Source organism: Corvus cornix, chromosome 3 (assembly GCF_000738735.6).
Source record: "Corvus cornix cornix isolate S_Up_H32 chromosome 3, ASM73873v5, whole genome shotgun sequence".
Classification (NCBI taxonomy): domain Eukaryota; kingdom Metazoa; phylum Chordata; class Aves; order Passeriformes; family Corvidae; genus Corvus; species Corvus cornix.
Genome location: NC_047056.1, coordinates 112,184,070 through 112,200,422, shown reverse-complemented (window position 1 = coordinate 112,200,422; position 16,353 = coordinate 112,184,070). Strand labels below are relative to the sequence as shown.

The 16,353-nt window shown below is 50.7% G+C and overlaps 1 protein-coding gene across 1 annotated transcript in view; it reads left to right on the top strand.

The window, feature by feature from the left end:
* The window catches only part of BLK (BLK proto-oncogene, Src family tyrosine kinase), a 44,364-nt gene extending 32,360 nt beyond the window's left edge, over positions 1 to 12,004 (top strand). The window contains exons 8-14 of the mRNA XM_010411381.3: positions 2,636 to 2,785; positions 3,405 to 3,557; positions 4,405 to 4,584; positions 5,114 to 5,190; positions 8,263 to 8,413; positions 10,278 to 10,409; positions 11,263 to 12,004. Coding sequence (XP_010409683.2) covers positions 2,636 to 2,785; positions 3,405 to 3,557; positions 4,405 to 4,584; positions 5,114 to 5,190; positions 8,263 to 8,413; positions 10,278 to 10,409; positions 11,263 to 11,471 — 1,052 coding nt within the window. The 3' untranslated portion in view covers positions 11,472 to 12,004. The remainder of the gene's footprint in view (positions 1 to 2,635; positions 2,786 to 3,404; positions 3,558 to 4,404; positions 4,585 to 5,113; positions 5,191 to 8,262; positions 8,414 to 10,277; positions 10,410 to 11,262) is intronic.
* Positions 12,005 to 16,353: the final 4,349 nt, after the last annotated feature.

Genomic DNA, 16,353 nt, shown 5'->3' with positions numbered 1-16,353 from the left:
TGCTGCTGTCACTGGGAGCAGGGACCAGGTTGGATGGGGCTTGGAACAAGTTGGTTTAGTGGAAGGTGTCTCTCTCAATGGCAGGGGCTGGAACAAGATGAAATTTAAGGACCCTTCCAACCCAAACCATTCCATGATTTTGCAAAGGAAGAACTGAATCTTTCCAGCCTTGGTGCTTTGCCTCTGCACAGCAACTCCCAAGGGAACAGTAACCGGCCATGGAGAATGACAGGGAAGCTCCACCACACTCCCTGCAGCAAATTAACTGTGGCTGGGGGTGAAATTCAGTCATTAGCTTAATCATAGGGTAAAAATTAACACAGGTAGTAGGCCAGAGATTGGCCCTGTCTCTGAAAGGTGCAGGAGAGTTTAGAGGGTTGGTGGGGCCTGGAAAGGAGATCCTGCGGGAGAGGAAGCATTTTGGGTGCAACCACACCGGCAAACAGGGCAGGTCTCCTCTTCCCTGCTGACTCTCAGCCCCCAGACGCTCCCTGGCAGACATGTTCATCATCAGTTCCTGGATTTCCTTCCCCAGGGTTGTTTGGCCTTCACACCACATTTGGCTCCTTCCTCGAGCAGGCCTTGCCCTGTAAAAATTTGTAACACGCAAACCCTAAGCCGTGTCCCAGGCACGCCAAGCACCCTCTTGGTCTTGTGCCATGTGAGCCCAACTCTCTTGGGCTGCAGCCTGGCCTGCGCAATATTTCAGTCTCTTTGAAATTAAAACAACATCATCACCCTCAACAGCAATAGTGGAAGTTAATAATAGCAGTAATAGTAATAGTAATAATAATGACATATAGGTGTTGTCATCATTGTCATATTCTTCCTCACAGAATCATTTAGCTTGAAAATGATCCCTTAAGATTCTCAAGCCCAACCTTTGGCCTTGATGTTTATTATCATTATTTTGGAACTTAGGGCCACATGGGTACCACAGAGGAGCCAGAGGAGCCATTCCTTTGCCTTCTCTTGTGGTTTTGTTGCCCTGTTGGAGATGTTTCAGGGCTGTTTCTCAGTTGTTCAGCTGCAAGACTGATCAAACCAAAAGGGCTTCTCAATCTGTCTTCTGCCTGACATTCAAGGTGAAGGAAAGAGAATCAGAAAAGCTTCCTCTGCTGAGGAGACCACCATGTCAAATTTGAGGTTCCCTGGCCCTGCATTCAAACCACCAGGTTTTTCCATGAACTTTACACTGCCAGATCTGATCTCTGCAGGAAGGGAGTCCCCTCAAAATGATTGCTGTCACTTGGAAAAGCTTTAGGCTCTTCCAAACTCCACTTGTAAAGATTTATGATCACTTCAACAGAGCAAATATCCCCAGAGGTGGGGTTTTTTGCTGCCTTTTATAAATGCAAATGGTTTTCAGGCACAGTGTAAGGAAAACCGCTGATGCTGGGATGGAGAAACACCAGCCAGTGAGGATTTTATGTTAATAAATTTTCCCCTCACATGCAGGATTGGGGTTTCAGAGTTGCTGTGGATGGCCCTGCTTCTTTTTATGATCCTGCATGAACAGACACACACTTTTAAGCATGTACAGCCTTGTCTTTTCATTAAAAAACATCAAAATGGGCAGTTTATCAGCCCAGGTGACATATTAGACTTAGAAAAGCCCAGCGGGCTTGTAGCAACTCACTCCAGAAATAGGATCCAGACGAAGGGAAAAAACCCCACTGCTGAGCTTCGTTGAGTCACACTGACACAGGCTGGAAGTTCTGCTCTGCAGCAACATCTAGTGATGCTTTTGTGCACTGAAAACCAACCTTGGGTTAGATTCTCACAGAGGGAATAGGAGGTTGGAGTGGTGGATGGCTGAGCAGCTCTCTTGAAGCCCAAAAGGGACAAGATTCCAGATGGGAATCTCTAGACCTGGTTTAGCCAGAGTCACAACTTTATGACCGAACAAGACAAATCTCCCTAACTCCCCTTCTGTACCCCTCCAGCTGAACCACTGACCTTGGCACAAAGGCTTCATAATGTTTAATTGAGAGGAAAATGGCTTTAAATGGCTTTAAATTGAAAGAGAGCAGGGTCAGATTAGACATTAGGAAGAAATTCTTCCCTGTGAGGGTGGTGAGGCCCTGGCACAGGGTGCCCAGAGAAGCTGTGGCTGCCCCTGGATCCCTGGAAGTGTCCAAGGCCAGGCTGGATGCGGCTTGGAGCAACCTGTGCTAGTGGAAGGTGTCCCTGCCCATGGCAGAGGGTTGGAACAGGATGAAATTTAAGGTCCTTTCCAACCCAAACCGTTCTGATTTTGTGATGCTGAGGTTGACAGATCTCAGATGGGAATATGGAGCTGTGGAAAGACCATCCTGACCTAAGGAACATCTGATTGCCCTGCCTGGGGAGGTGCTGCTGCTTCCCACAGTGCTTCCACGGGGCTGCTGGAACACAGCACAGGCACGTCTTACTCCAGGAAGCCTGGACAGCATCAGTTAAGCTCTGATGAACTTTCTTCCTCTCCCCTCGCCTTGGAGAGAGGGAAATGTATAGCTGTAAATTCTGGGGCACTTGCCCTGGAAAGGCACCAGCCAGGGCTGGTTTGCAGCTGGAGGCAGCCAAGGGAAGAGGAGGCAGCTGGTCCCTGGTTGGGGTGCATTTTGTCCTCACAGCTCCTCTGCTCCTTCTCCAGACGCCTATTCCCTGTCCGTGAGAGACAACAACTCCGCTCACGGGGACATCATCAAACACTACAGGATCCGCTCCCTGGATGGTGGGGGGTACTACATCTCCCCCAGGGTGACTTTCTCCAGCCTGCCAGAGCTCATCCATCATTACAGCCGTAAGTTGTTTGGATTTGTGTCCTGGAAGAGAGTGGGGACAGAGGGAGGATGGGCTTGGGAGACACCACAGCTGCTCCAGCTGCTCCCATGGGCCAGGTGTGATCCTACAACCAGAACCCACGTCCTGGTTTCCATCCTAGGGAATTACAAGGGTGAGCTCTGCCCGCAGCCCTAAAATCAGGGAGTGTGTCCCATCAGGAAAGGAAAGAGATGAATGCTGCTGGGATATGCAGGAGGGATGCTTGGGAAGCAGGGTTTGGAATAACTGGGCAGGATGATTTGCTCCTCTATTGCCCTTTGAGCTTTTTCCTTTGATTGGGACCATTCCGGATGCCTTGATCCCTCTGGCTGAAACTTTTCATGGAATCACGGAATTATTAAGGTTGGAAAAGCCCTCTAAGACCATGGAGTCCAAGGCAGGGCCAAGGCCACCGCTAACCCATGTCCCCAAGTGCCACATCCACACGGCTTTTAAATCCCTCCAGGGCTGGGGGCTCCACCCCTACCCTGTGTGGTTGTGGAGGTTGCCATGGGCTGATTTTTCCTGGCATGTGTGGATAGAGGAGGAGGTTTTCTCTGCCATCCCACTGAACTGTCCTCTGCTTTGTCCTCTTACAGAGAAAGGGGATGGGCTCTGCCAGAGGCTCACAGCCCCCTGCACATCCCTGGCTCCCCAGAGACCCTGGGCTCAGGACGAGTGGGAAATCCCTCGGGAGGCCCTGAAGCTGGTGAAGAAGCTGGGCAGCGGGCAGTTTGGGGAAGTGTGGATGGGTAAGTGGAATTCCCTCCATTCCAGGAAACAAAGACATACAGAGAGGAGATGGAAAGCCCGTTTTTTTTTTCCCCTAAGGCAAGACTGTTCTGGGAGTGGGAATCCTTCAGGATGACCAGATATTTATGGGTACACACCCTGCAGGGTTCCTGGGGAGGACTGGACAGCTCATGTTTGCACAGATCAGTGGCTGAGCAAGGGTTTCACAGGGGGTGGGTGTTGAAGTCACTATTTACTCATCTCTCAGGATATGCACTCATTCCTCCTGGGAATTCTGGGCACAGCTGTAGGATCCTAAGTCACACCCAGCAGGGTACCTGGGGGACATTTTCCCTCTTTTTCTGCTTCCCTGCTCCACTTTATACCCCAGATTGCAATCCCTGATGCCTTCCTGCCCACTGCTAATCAGCAGGAGAGGATGTGGGGGGAGCTCAGCTTCCTCTGCCGCCCTCTTTGCGGTTGCTGGTTGCCTTGGAAATCGAGATTGCGGACAGGACCAGGCTGAGTTCATGTCCTGGCTGCACAGTCCTGCCTCTTTTGGATGGCATTTGGGTGATTTGAGAGCCCAGCTGGTGGGATGCCCCAGGGGTTTCACCCAGAAAGGGTCAGGGAGGGTTGTGTGAGGATGGGCTCATTGCAGGGATGATCCCTGATGCAGTTGTGACATGAGTGCCCCTTCTCCTCTCACACCTGCTGGCACTGGCATTTACCCCGTGGTTCTTTATGAGGGATTCAAGCTGTTCCTGTGGTTTTCTGCTCCATGAGCTCTTCTCCTCCTTATTGCACAACCCCACAGCGCCTGCAGGGAGCCCAAAATCCCTGAAAAGCATCTTTCTCTCTCTGCAGGCTACTACAAGAACAACGTCAAGGTGGCTGTGAAGACCATGAAGGAGGGCAGCATGGATCCTGACGCCTTCCTGGCAGAGGCAAACCTGATGAAGAAGCTCCGGCACAACAAACTGGTCCAGTTGTACGCTGTGGTCACCAAGCAGCCCATCTACATCGTGACAGAGTACATGGCCAACGGTAAAATCCTCCTGGACCTCTTTGCTGGGCTTCTGCAAAACCAGTTTGGTGAACTGGCCAGTGTCCCATGCAGAATGGGGGTGGGGAAGAGGGGGTTGTACCAAATCTGCAAGAAAGTGACCCAAAAGTTTGATTCTAATACAGAAAGAGGCTTTCTGGGTGATGAAAAAAAATGGTGATGCTCCATTTGAAGAGTATTTAAAATTCTCCCCTCCACTGTTCTCACTGGAAGTTTGGTTCAGGTTTTTACTCCCCTCGTGGTAAAATTGTCCTTTCTTTTGCCCCTCTTGTTTATAACAGTTTAAATGATGAATGCCCAGCAGTTTGCAACTGATCTGTGCAAAACACAGAGGAATTTGGGCTGTTTGGGAGCTTTCCTAAAGGAAGATGCTCCAGTGGACACCCATTCTGGTTCCTCGGATTTTCTCTAGGATGGAGGCTGATTTGTTGCCTACGTTCAGAGAAGCACCAGGGGAAAGAAATTTATAGATTATTCAGAAGAGTTACAGCAGTCCCACCTCTCCTGCAGGGTGTTTGCTGGATTTCCTGAAGACAGAAGAAGGAAGCCAACTGAATCTCCCCAAACTCATTGACATCTCTGCTCAGGTCAGTGAACAGTCACTGGGAAAAGGATCCAAGGTTTGTTATTGCCTCAGTGGAATTCCTGCAAGTCTGAAGTCAGTCAGAGCAAAGATGTCCTGGAGAAAAACAGCTCCTCCTGGTGTGCTTTCTGAGGGATTCTCCTCATCCCCCTCGTGTCCCTGTGCATGTCAGCTCTGTCCCTAGGGCAGCCTCTGATAGCTTAGTGCAGAGCTAGAGATCTCGAGTCTGGGGTTTTTTGGGGGGTGGTTGCGTTTATTTTGGTCTGATTTTTTTTATTTTGCTTTTCTGCCTTGCTGAGCAGGAAAAAAGTTTCTTTTTCTTTTTACTGAAAAAGAAGAAAAAGCTCAAAAAAGAGACTCCCAATGCAGGACCAGCAGTTCTGCCCTTCTGATGATGAGGCACAAAGGATGTTCTGACCCTCAAATCTGGGAATATTGCTCTTTATGAAGACAAACCTTTAACTTTAAAGTTAAAAGGCTGCAAATCTTAACAGCTGCAGCTGCACTGTAACATTTTAGTCCCAAAGTGCCTCTAAACACAAATAGGGCAAAATTAGGGAAACCACATGAAGAATGAGAATTGCAAAATCACTGCACTTTGGTCCCAGCCAGCTGCTGACAGAATTTGGCTCACCCAGAGCACAGTTAGGCTAATTAGGAAATATTGGGAAAACAAAAAAACCTGAAGCATCAGGCTGAATAAAGCTGAATAAAGGTCTGGGATTTATCCGTAGCGTCACTCAGCCTCTCTTGGCAAAGTAGACCTGAGGAAAAAATGTGTAAAGGTTCTCTGGTTCCAGCCATTAAATAGAGTTACTTTTTAATGAATTAACAACTGGGGAATCTTGATATTTGAGGAAATGTTTTATAATAGTGGAAGACTTTCCTTCTTGCTTTAACCAGGATGAAAATACTTTAAAGCAGTGCCACCTTCTGTAATTTTTCCTTTGAACCGTCCATAGGGGTGCAGAGAAACCTCTTTCTGTTCCTTCCCTCTTCACTACTGATAAATTTTCTGTATCTGCAGCTTAATCATTGTTGTCTGTGAGATGTTATGGAGACAAATGCACCCTCCCCATTTAGTGTCTTTGACTTAATTACTTCCCTCCTTCCCTCCTCTCTTGAAATCCCCACTTCCCTTCCTCCATCTTGCATTGTTTCAGCCCCTCTCTTGAAAACTATAGCCTGTGGTTTGTTTTAAATTCCTGAGGGTAAGGAATATGATCCCAGTTAATCCATATTACAGAGCCCTTGGGTTTAGGGGGAGCATTCCCCAGAAATTGCCTTGATGCATTTCTGTGCAGGAGGAAATTCCTGCAGCCAGAGCAATCCGTGTGTGACTCAGAGCAAAGATTTTGGTCAATGTTACAGAACTTTGGAATCACAGAATGGTTTGGGTGGGAAGGGACCTGAAAAATCATCCCATTTCCACCTCCTGCCATGGTCAGGGACACCTTCCACTAGCCCAGGTTGCTCCAAGCCCCATCCAATCTGGCCTTGGACACTTCCAGGGATCCAGGGGCAGCCACAGCTCCTGTGGGCAACCTGCACCACACACCAGAACCAGGACAATTGGGCACAGACCAAATCTCCACACCCCAATGGTGCCAAACTCACAGAAGTCACCCTCAGCATGGGGTAGGAAGGATTTTATCCATCCCTGAGGCATTGGTGTCAACTGGAAGAACAACTTTCATCCTTCCCTCTCCCACCCCAGCACCACCTCCCCAAGGCAGGGACTCAAACACTCCCTGGGTATCTCTGGGAGGAGCAGCAGGAGGAAAGGGCAGTCTACTGAGCTATTTTGCAATCTGTTTATCTGCGGTGTTGGGGCGACATCATAGCCCAACAGGCACCCGGCCCTCTCGAGCGTAATTTTTGATCCAATGACATCCATGGGAGTTAAAATTAGAACAGTCTAGGCCCATGCACTCAATCCTGTGGTCAGTCTTGAGGGTAAATGCTTAAAAACACTCTGGGCTGGAACGGGCTGAGCACCAGGTCCTATCTCATTAACATCAGGACAGGAAATTACATCAATTCTTCCATTTTCCACTGCAGAAAGCAGCCCTTGCACTAGAGGGGTGTTGACACAGGTTAGAAATGCAGCACTGGAAAGTATGTGTGAGTATCCTGTCTGAAACCACATGTGACTTCTGAGGCTCATGAGAATCTGCATGGAGTGGAAAATTGCTCTGCCCTCACGCACAGGCATCTAAAAGCTTTAGTAGGTGCTACCCAGTGCTGGCCAGGGCTGCACAGACCCACTCACCTTCCCAATAAATGCCCAATCCAAGTCTGAGACTCAGCCTGGCAATCCCTGTCTTCTATCAATCTTCTTTTTCAACCCCCAGCACTCATCAATGAAATATTGCTGCTGTCATTGATAAAGGCTCATCACACACCAGGTACCCTGATAAGATTTTAAGAAGAAATTCTTCCCTGTGAGGGTGGGGAGGCCCTGGCACAGGTTGCCCATAGGAGCTGTGGCTGCCCCTGGATCCCTGGAAGTGTCCAAGGCCAGGTTGGACGGGGCTTGGAGCAACCTGTGCTAGTGGAAGGTGTCCCTGCCCATGGGGTGGAATGAGATCTTTAAGGTCCCTTCCAACCATTCCATGATTCTATTATTTGCTAGTTTGGGGGTTTTTGGGGTTTTTTTCTTCCTTTTCTTAATTCATGTATTTAACCTGGATTGTTTATGACTAAAATCCCCAGGGGAGGAGAGACTTGTGGCAGAAACTGGGAATCCGATGATGTGGTTTCAGGTCTTGCTGCAGACACAACTCAGGGCTGTGACTTCTGAGCAAAACAGAGAGTGGCACTTCAGTTCTGCTTCACTCAGCTGCTCAGGCTGCTGAAGCTGAATATCTGCACCTGTACAAGGGCAATATCAATTTATTCACCTGTCTGCTGATCCACCTGTCCATCCATCCATCCATCCGTGGGGAACATAGGCACATCCACAATCAGGGAGAGATACCAGCAACGCCGTACAAATGCTTTGTAAAGGTGGGTGGGAAACAGCCGAGATAAAATGGGAAGGTGATGATGAAGAAGGCTCTTCCTCCCCTCACAGGTGGCAGAGGGCATGGCCTACATTGAGCGCATGAACTTCATCCACCGGGACCTGAGGGCTGCCAATATCCTCGTCTCGGAGACGCTCTGCTGCAAAATCGCTGATTTCGGCCTGGCCAGGCTCATCGAGGACGAGTACTTGGCACAGGAAGGTGGGTGTCCTTCCCAGCACTGCCCTCATCTCCCTCTCTGCTGCCCTCGGGAATGACAGGACACTGGGCTGGGATCAGGCACAGGGCACCAGAGCCCACGTGGCTGCTGCTGCCAGCGCCAGGCAAGAGGCAGAGAAACAGAAACACCCAAAAATCCAGTCCTGGGAGAGGCAGCAGCGCTTGGGGACTATAAAACCAACTGAAAACTGCAGAGGGAAATGGGAAAAAACCCTTTTGGCTCTGTTTGTGGGAGTTCTGCTGGCCCTCCAGTTGTTTGCTGGAGAAATTTGGCCTCTGCTAACAAAAGCTGATGCCTGTGCCCAGGTTTTCCCAGGGATTCAGTCCAGAGGGAAGGAATAACAGAGTAACTCAGTCACTGCACTGCAGAGGGGAGCTGGAGGCACAAATCTGGGCCCAGCAGCAGCTTCTGGGTGTGCCAGGCAAACCAAGGCCTGACCACATCAGGTCTCTTCCACAGCAGCGGGACAACTTTAAAAACAATAAATCACAGAATCATTTAGTGTGGAAAATACTTCTGAGATCATCCCTGTATTGAGCTCTGACTCTGAGCCAGGTATGAGGTCAAATCATTCAGACTGCAAAGAGACTCTACAAAGCACCAGGGAAAGCAGCAGCAGCGGCTGAAATAACACAGTTAAGTCGGGCATAAGTGGCACTTACCAGAAGATTTTCAAATTTTGGAATCTGTCCTCGTCTAGAGTTGGGAAGAGATAAAATTCCCCTTAAGACATACTCTGAGGAAAGGAACTCCAATAGTTTTTGTGGGCTTTTTTAATAAAGTAAGAAACATTTCTTTCAATTTCCTGTCCCCAAAACACTTTTTGATACAAATCATACCCATTTCAACATGCAAAACTATTTCAGAGTAGTAAAAGATCCCAAATGTAATTTGGAAACTGCCATGAAGGGGAACTTTGGCTTTGCTGCAAGTTTTTAAGGCAGTTTTATCCTTCAGAGAAGGTTTGATGAAATCAGTGTGCTTCTGTTAATAACCAAAGGAGCTTCTTTTCCGGTGCAAAGCAGCTTCCATCAGCATTTCTCCAGCTAGCTTTGCTCTGGAATAGCAGCTCCCCTCTGTCTGCTCTGAGCAATTCTCACTTCGTAGATTGCATTTCCCAGCCTTGTCACTCAGAGCGTGATGTGCAACAACTGAGGCGCTTGTTTCACACCCCGCAGTTGGATTTTCAGTCCTGTGAGGATGTGTATAAATAAAAATGTGGTTTCCTCCTCAGCGTAACATGATCAGTTCCCACTTATCAAGGTGGTTTGGCTGCTGGCTGAGTTTTTTTTTCTCTTAGCTAAACTGAAATTGCAACCTTACAGTCATTGCCATCCACAGCAGGTTAAGCAAGAACTTGGTGGACAAAATAAGATGGGGATTATTCTGGTTTTAATATAAATATGCAGCTTTAAGGACTGGGGAATTTATATTTGCTGTAATATTTATGCATTTTTGCTAAAAACAACTCCCTTCTGATAAGTGGTTTCACAGAACCACAGAGTACCAGGTTGGAAGGGGACCTCAAGGATCATCTGATCCAATTTTTCTTGGCAAAAGCCAAAGAAATTTTATACAGAATAAAATCCTACTGTTGTTGTCTGATAATAAATCTGCCAGAGACATTGGTTTTGAATCCTCCATCCAGCTCTGGGGTGGAGCAGGTCCAGAGGAGGCCATGGAGATGATCAGAGGGCTGGAGCCCCTCTCCTAGGAAGAATCACAGAATCATAATAAACAGCCCAAAGGAATCAGGGATCAGTTTTGGGGATCTGCTGTGCCTGTGGGAGGTGAGGGAGATGCTCCAACTCCAGGTGTCATTTTCCTTTGTTTCCTTTGGGACAGGTGCCAAATTTCCCATCAAATGGACAGCTCCAGAGGCCATTAACTATGGGGTGTTCACCATCAAATCTGACGTGTGGTCTTTTGGGATCCTCCTGACAGAGATCATCACCTACGGCAGGATCCCTTATCCAGGTGCAGGATCCCTTACCCAGCTACAGGGCTCTGGGAATACCGGATGAGTGTCCAGCCACTTCCAAGCATCCAGCACTGCTTCAGGCTTGGAGGCACTCACTGACGTGTGCCCAGACACACTCAGCTGCCTCTTAGGGAATCCTTTAAGTTGGAAAAGGCCTCTAAATTGATTTAACCCGAGGCCACTCCTGCCCCATGTCCCCAGGTGCCACATTTACACGTCTGGGAAATCCCTCCAGGGATGGGGGCTCCACCACTGCCCCGGGCAGCTGTGCCAGGGCTGGACAACCCTTCCAGTGAAGAAATTTTTGCTAATATCCAATCTAAATCTCTTCTGGTACAACTTGAGGCCATTTCCTCTTGTTATTTCACTTGTTCCCTGGGAGCAGAGCCCGACCCCTCCCCGGCTGTCCCCTCCTGTCAGGGAGTTGTGCAGAGCCACAAGGTCCCCCCTGAGCCTCCTTTGCTCCAGGCTGAGCCCCTTCCCCAGCTCCCTCAGCCACTCCTGGTGATCCAGCCCCTTCCCCAGTTCCATTCCCTTCCCTGGACGTGCTCCAGCCCCTCAGCGTCCCTCTTGGGGACACTCACGTGTCCCTCAGTGTCCTGAGGGGTTCCTCAAGCTGGGTTTCCTTCCCTCAGTTCCCTGTCCAAAGCCAAACTTACAGAGGGGAGTCAGGGGTGGGACAGAGGGACGGAGGGGAAGCTCAGCCCTGAGGAAGGGATGATTCCCAGGTATGGGAACCACCGCAGCCCCTCCAGCCCCTCCCTGGGTGTGAGCTGCTGCTGGGAGCGCTGACCTTCCCCCCACCCCCGGGATGCTGAATAACTCCTGCCGGGCTCTGTTCCCCTCCAGGGATGACCAACCCCGAGGTGATCCGCAACCTGGAGCGGGGCTACCGCATGCCTTGCCCGGAGACGTGTCCCGGGGAGCTCTACAGCGTCATCCTCAAGTGCTGGCGCAGCAACCCCGAGGAGCGCCCCACCTTCGAGTACCTGCAGTCGGTGCTCGAGGACTTCTACACCTCCACGGAGAAGCAGTACGAGCCCGAGCCGCAGCCCTGAGCCACCGCCCCGCCAGCGGCTGGGGACGGCGCCGCAGGACGGCCACCACCCGGCGGTGGCCCGGTGCAGGCGTTTCCCTTCCTCCTGTCCGCGCCTGGAGATGGGGAATGAGGAGGGACGTGAGGGAGGCGGATGCTGCCGGCTCTGTGGTTGTCGCAGAGACTGAAAAGGTGCCTGAGAGACGGCACAGCTCCTTCCTCGTCCGCCTCGGAGGGCTGTACCCACTTTGCAGGCATCACCTCTGGCACGAAGGACAGAAAGCTCCTTCGTGATCCACCTGGGTACAGAAAAACCCCTCAGCTCCTCAAATGCAACCCCGGGAAGAGGGGACCGTGGCCAGGGTGGTGGTATGGGGGTGAAGAATCTCTGCCCCACCTCTGATGCCACTGCTGGCAATACTACACCCCCTCCGTGCCATGGGCAGGGTGGGAGCGTGTCCTGTCCGCACCTCCTGGGGCCACACCAGCTCTGGAGCGTTCCTTCCAGGCGATGCCCCCGCTCCGCCTCAAGTCAGTAATAAAAGAAAAACTGGATACGAGAATTTCCCATCTCTCTATTGGGGCGTCAGGGTGAGAGTGAGGCCCTGTCCTTCCCGTGGCCAGCCCCTGTCCTTCCCTTGTCCTTCCCGTGACCACCTCCAGCCCCTGGAGGAGAAGGGAGAGGCCGGGGCGCTCCGCGGGCAGCGCGGGGTGATGTACCCGGGGCTGGGAGGGGAGGATGCCCGAGGAGCAGGAGATGCGTTCGTGCTGTGGCCACGAGGTGTCCCTCCTTCCCAGCGAATCTGGACGGCGCATGGGAAGTAAAAATTCGTGTAATAAAAGAGCTCAGAAATGAAACCCCTCCTCGCTTGGCTGAGCCTTCGCCGCACAAGCTCCCGCTGCAGCATCACGGCCGGTCCCGCTCCGCACCCAGCGCCGGCAGGGTTCAAATCCATTTCCCTGGTTTCTGGTGAATCTCTGACCAGGGAAATGCCCTCAAGAGGCTTCAGGCTGGTCTCCAGTCAGGAGTTTCACTGGGCTGGTGAGCGGAGAGCAAAGAAATAAGGCACAGATGGCACATGGGAGGGGTGTGAGGGCCGCAGGAGCGAGCTCCAGGCTGGGACACGGGGAGCTCTCCCGAATCATCCCCCCGGGGTGCTTCATCTGCTGTTTTCTTCTCCAAGGAGGAGACTTTGAGTCCAGCTGTAAAGGGTGCGTTTCACAGGGGAACAGGGAAGCTACGGGAAAGAAACAGCAGAGATGGAAAGAGAAATCTTTGGGGTGACCTTCTAAGATCCAAAGTGAGTTTATAAGAAAGATGGAGACAAACTTTTTACCAGAATCTGTTGCAACATGATCAGGAGTGATGTTTTTGAACTAAAATAGGGTAGATTTAAACCCTAAGAAAGGTATAAGGAAGATGATTTTTTACAATGAGGGTGTAAAACACTGGCACAGGGTGACCAGAGAAGCTGGGGCTGCTCCTGGATCCCTGGAAGTGTCCAAGGCCAGGTTGGATGGAGCTTGGAGCAACCTGGGATAGTGGAAGGTGTCCCTGCCCATGGCAGGGGGTGGAAATGAGATGAGCTTTAAGATCCCTCCCAACCCAACCCATTCCATGATTCTATGACCTGTGTGCCAGAAAAAACACCCAACACACCCCAAGACATGACACAGAATTGTCTGTTCATGCCACTGCTGCACAAGAGCCTCAGAGTAAAAGGAGTTGTCTGCCTGCAGGGGAAAGGAGGATTTAATAACAATTAATGATCTCCCAGGCTCAGGATGACGGGAACTGGCTGAGATGATCCAGCCTCAGAAATGCTGGTCTAGGGGAGAAACCCTAGGGTGTCTGGGATTTTTCCATAGGGATGATGGATGGAAGTCTATGGGAGACCTGTACCCCTCTAGGATTGCACTGGAGCTGGGTGGGAAACCTTGGGCAGTGGAAAAGATCCCCATCCTCACAACCTGATCCCCATGAACTCAGTGCTAGTAAGTCCTAGAAATAATTTAAGATGAATCAGCCTCAGCCTAGTTCCTTCATGGTTCCCTAGGGACAAGTTACTTGTGCTGTAACTACACAAAACCCATCTTAAACCACGGTGCGGGGGGAAAAGCCATTTATTTAATAACTTCACTGGAGTGGAAGGAAAAGTCTTTCTCCTTGCTTGAACTCCAGCTTGGTCTCTCCCAGATCCCAGGAACTCCATGCAGAACCAGCAGATTCCTGCTAATGAGATGATAGTCAGGAAATAAATACAGATGAAAGCTATTTGACTCCTTGGCTGTTAATATTTTATTGAAGTGAAAACTGTGGGTTATTTGTGCTGGAGCAAAGCAGGAAGAAGGGCTGCAGGGTGTCTGCTGAGCACTTGTACATTGCATTATTGCCCAAGGCCAAAGTGTCAAGTGTTGTAGCTCAAATTAGAAAGGAAATGGATATTTTTATGGCCAGTAGCAGCACTTGGCCGAGCCCAGGGTGAACATAACAAGAGTCTGTGAGCTGAGCTTCCTCTGCTCTGGACACCGCTGTCCTTTTTGTTCCTACTGCACAAACACATTAAATTTGTTCCCTGCAGCAGACCCGGCTCCATAATCTCCTCCATGAAGGCCTGGAAGAAGCCACTGGAAACTCCTCCCTTGCTTTGGGGAGTGGGCTGGGGCTGTGCCACCAAGCTGAGCCTCTCCAAGGGATGGAGGGAGAGTGTGTGCTCTGTGAGCAGCTGTGGTTTTAAAAAATATCCTCTGTTTTACAAAGCACCCACCCAAACCTCTGAGAAACGGAGCCTGCTACTCCTCCATCACAGCCGGACAGAAAAGGACCTGCCCTCCTGAGCATGGACACCAGGGATTGCAGTCACAATCCCAGGCGAGGAGTGGGGTGCTGTCCTCTGTGACTTCCAGCCCAGGATGGCTCCAATGCCATCAGAAAGCTCTGCAAGAGCCCCTTTGTCACCAACCTGGCAGCCTAAGAGGCGTCTCTTCACATGGGTGAGCTCCAGCCAGAGGCTCACAGGGGTGTCTTGGAGCAGGAGGAAGGTGATAAGAGTGATCCAGGCTCTCAAATTCAGTTTGTGAACCTAACCAAGAAGAACCTGTGTTCCAGGTGTTTTACAAGATATGAGTCAGTTCCTGCCACAGACAGAGCATGAAGCACTGGATGTCTCAGACAAGGATTAAAAGAATTGCCCAGTGATGTGTATCCTGCACAATATCCGAGATAATCCTTTCTTTTCTTCCCTGGGTGCCACTGGGATGGTCTTTCCAATTCTCACACTGAAAGATTCAGACTTCCATTATCGGTCTTTGCTTTCCCATGTGGCCTTGGTCCTGCTACTGCATCCCCATCTTCTGCCTGAAATTTCATCTCTGTGGGTAATGTCTGGTCTTGTGCTGAGCTCGTTGTCATTAACACCTATTTACAAGTGGTTTGAGGCTTTGGAGAGAAGGTTTTTGTGGTATTTCTCAGTTCTTCACCTTGCAGATGCTGCAGTGTAAAACCTTCTCCAGGCAATAGCTGTGCACTGTGATATCTTGGCAAAGTGGGAAGTTCATCTGGATACCTGGAGCCAGGGCCAGAGGGGGAGACAGGCATGGAAAAACCAGCAGGTGCTGAGGGGAGAGGGGTGGGAGAGGGAGGGAGAGCACAGGAAAACCAGTGAGAGGGTGGGACTGGGGAGCTACAGCACTGGGTGGTTTTCCTGCTGTCTATCTGATAAGGTGTGAGCTCCAGCTTTCCTCAGAACCCAGGCACTCCCAGCAGTGTGGGTTTTCTCATCACCAGTAGAAGACTCAACACAGCACATGCTCCATCTGCAGCTGGACTCTGGAGCTGCGAGATGGGCTTGGTCAGCTGGGTAGAGAAGACCAAAGCAGCACCAAAGTCATGTCACAGAACCACGGAATCACAGAAAGATTTAGGATAGAAGGGACCTGAAAGTTCATCTCATTCCACCCCCCTGCCATGGGCAGGGACACCTTCCACTATCTCAGGTTGCTTCAAGCCTCGTCCAACCTGGCCATGGACACTTCCAGGGATGGAGCAGCCACAGCTTCTCCACAGACAAGAATTTCTTCCTAATACCTAATCTAAATCTACCCCCCTTCAGCTGAAAGCCGTTGTCCCACATCCTGGGAAATGGGATTTTATTTCAATGCCATCCCATGCTGGGCTTTTGTCTGGAGCACACCGGCTGGCACAGCTCACCCACAAGCACGCTGCCACATTACAGGAGCTCAGGATCACTCCCAAAGGGATGACCCAAGTGTGTCCACCTTCTCTGTGCAGGACAGGGTGCCTGGAGCTTGCCATGCTGCCACTGAAAACCAAGGCACGGCTGCTGGGGAAGGGAGGTGGTGAGGAGCCCTCACCTGGCTCTGTTTTACCTCCACCCACACACAGCAGGGTAAATATTCCCTGGCAAACACTGCAGAGCAAACAAGGGCACCAATGTCCTGCCAGGCTGAGCTCTGGTCTCCGAGCTGCTCCACCAAAGGGAACAATGACCACTTTTTCCAGGAGGGCTGCTTCCCCTGGCCAGGCAGCTCAGGAGCCCAGTGCCAAGGAGATTTCACCCAGCTTGCTTCTCCAAGGAATCTTGGTTCAGAACATCCCCAGGGGTTGTGGTGCTCCAGGCTGGCTCTGAAAAGTGTTTGTGGCCATCCCTGAGCACCCCTAACCAAGGAGATGCTGGGGCCATGTGTCACAGCCAGGCTGTGAGGGTGGCAGAGAGCAGAGATGTGTTCCTGGTGGGAAGCAGAGTCCTCATCTGCCCAAGGAAAGTTGTCTCCATCCCCAGTGGGTGCTCAGGGCAACATTCCATCTGTGATACCAGCCAGGAGAACTCTTCATGGATAAGAGGACTCAAGGGAAGGACTCAAAGGAAGGACTCAAGAGAAGG